At 63.9% G+C, this 330-nt stretch overlaps 1 protein-coding gene across 1 annotated transcript in view; it reads left to right on the top strand.

Annotated features, from left to right (window-relative positions):
- Positions 1 to 330, top strand: part of LOC106813401 (AMP deaminase 2-like) — a 15,581-nt gene extending 15,251 nt beyond the window's left edge. Inside the window, exon 10 of the mRNA XM_014817538.1 lies at positions 91 to 330. Within this exon, the coding sequence (XP_014673024.1) occupies positions 91 to 249 (159 nt within the window). The 3' untranslated portion in view covers positions 250 to 330. The remainder of the gene's footprint in view (positions 1 to 90) is intronic.

Here is a 330-nt window from a genome sequence, read left to right as displayed (position 1 = left end):
TGCGTGCGTGCGTGCGTGCGTGCGTGCGTGCGTGCGTGCGTGTATTACATCTGTGTCTTACATGTCTGTGTGTGTGTGTGTTGGGTACAGGTGAAGCAGCACTGGCTGGGAGAGAACTACCGGCTGCCCGGCGTGCAGGGCAACGACATCACGCGCACCAACGTGCCGGACATACGCGTCGCCTACCGACACGAGACAATGTGCGAAGAGCTGTCCACGCTCGTGCTCGCCTACCGGTCGGAGAAGTAAGCGCCCCCTGGGGGCCTGCAGGTCGGAGAAATAAGCGCCCCCTGCTGGCCTGCGGGTCGGAGCAGTGAGCGCCCCCTGGTG

The sequence above is a fragment of the Priapulus caudatus genome, unplaced genomic scaffold (assembly GCF_000485595.1).
Source record: "Priapulus caudatus unplaced genomic scaffold, Priapulus_caudatus-5.0.1 Scaffold767, whole genome shotgun sequence".
NCBI lineage: Eukaryota > Metazoa > Priapulida > Priapulimorpha > Priapulimorphida > Priapulidae > Priapulus > Priapulus caudatus.
Note: the sequence above shows the minus strand (reverse complement) of the source record. Positions and strands in the feature narration are given on the sequence as shown.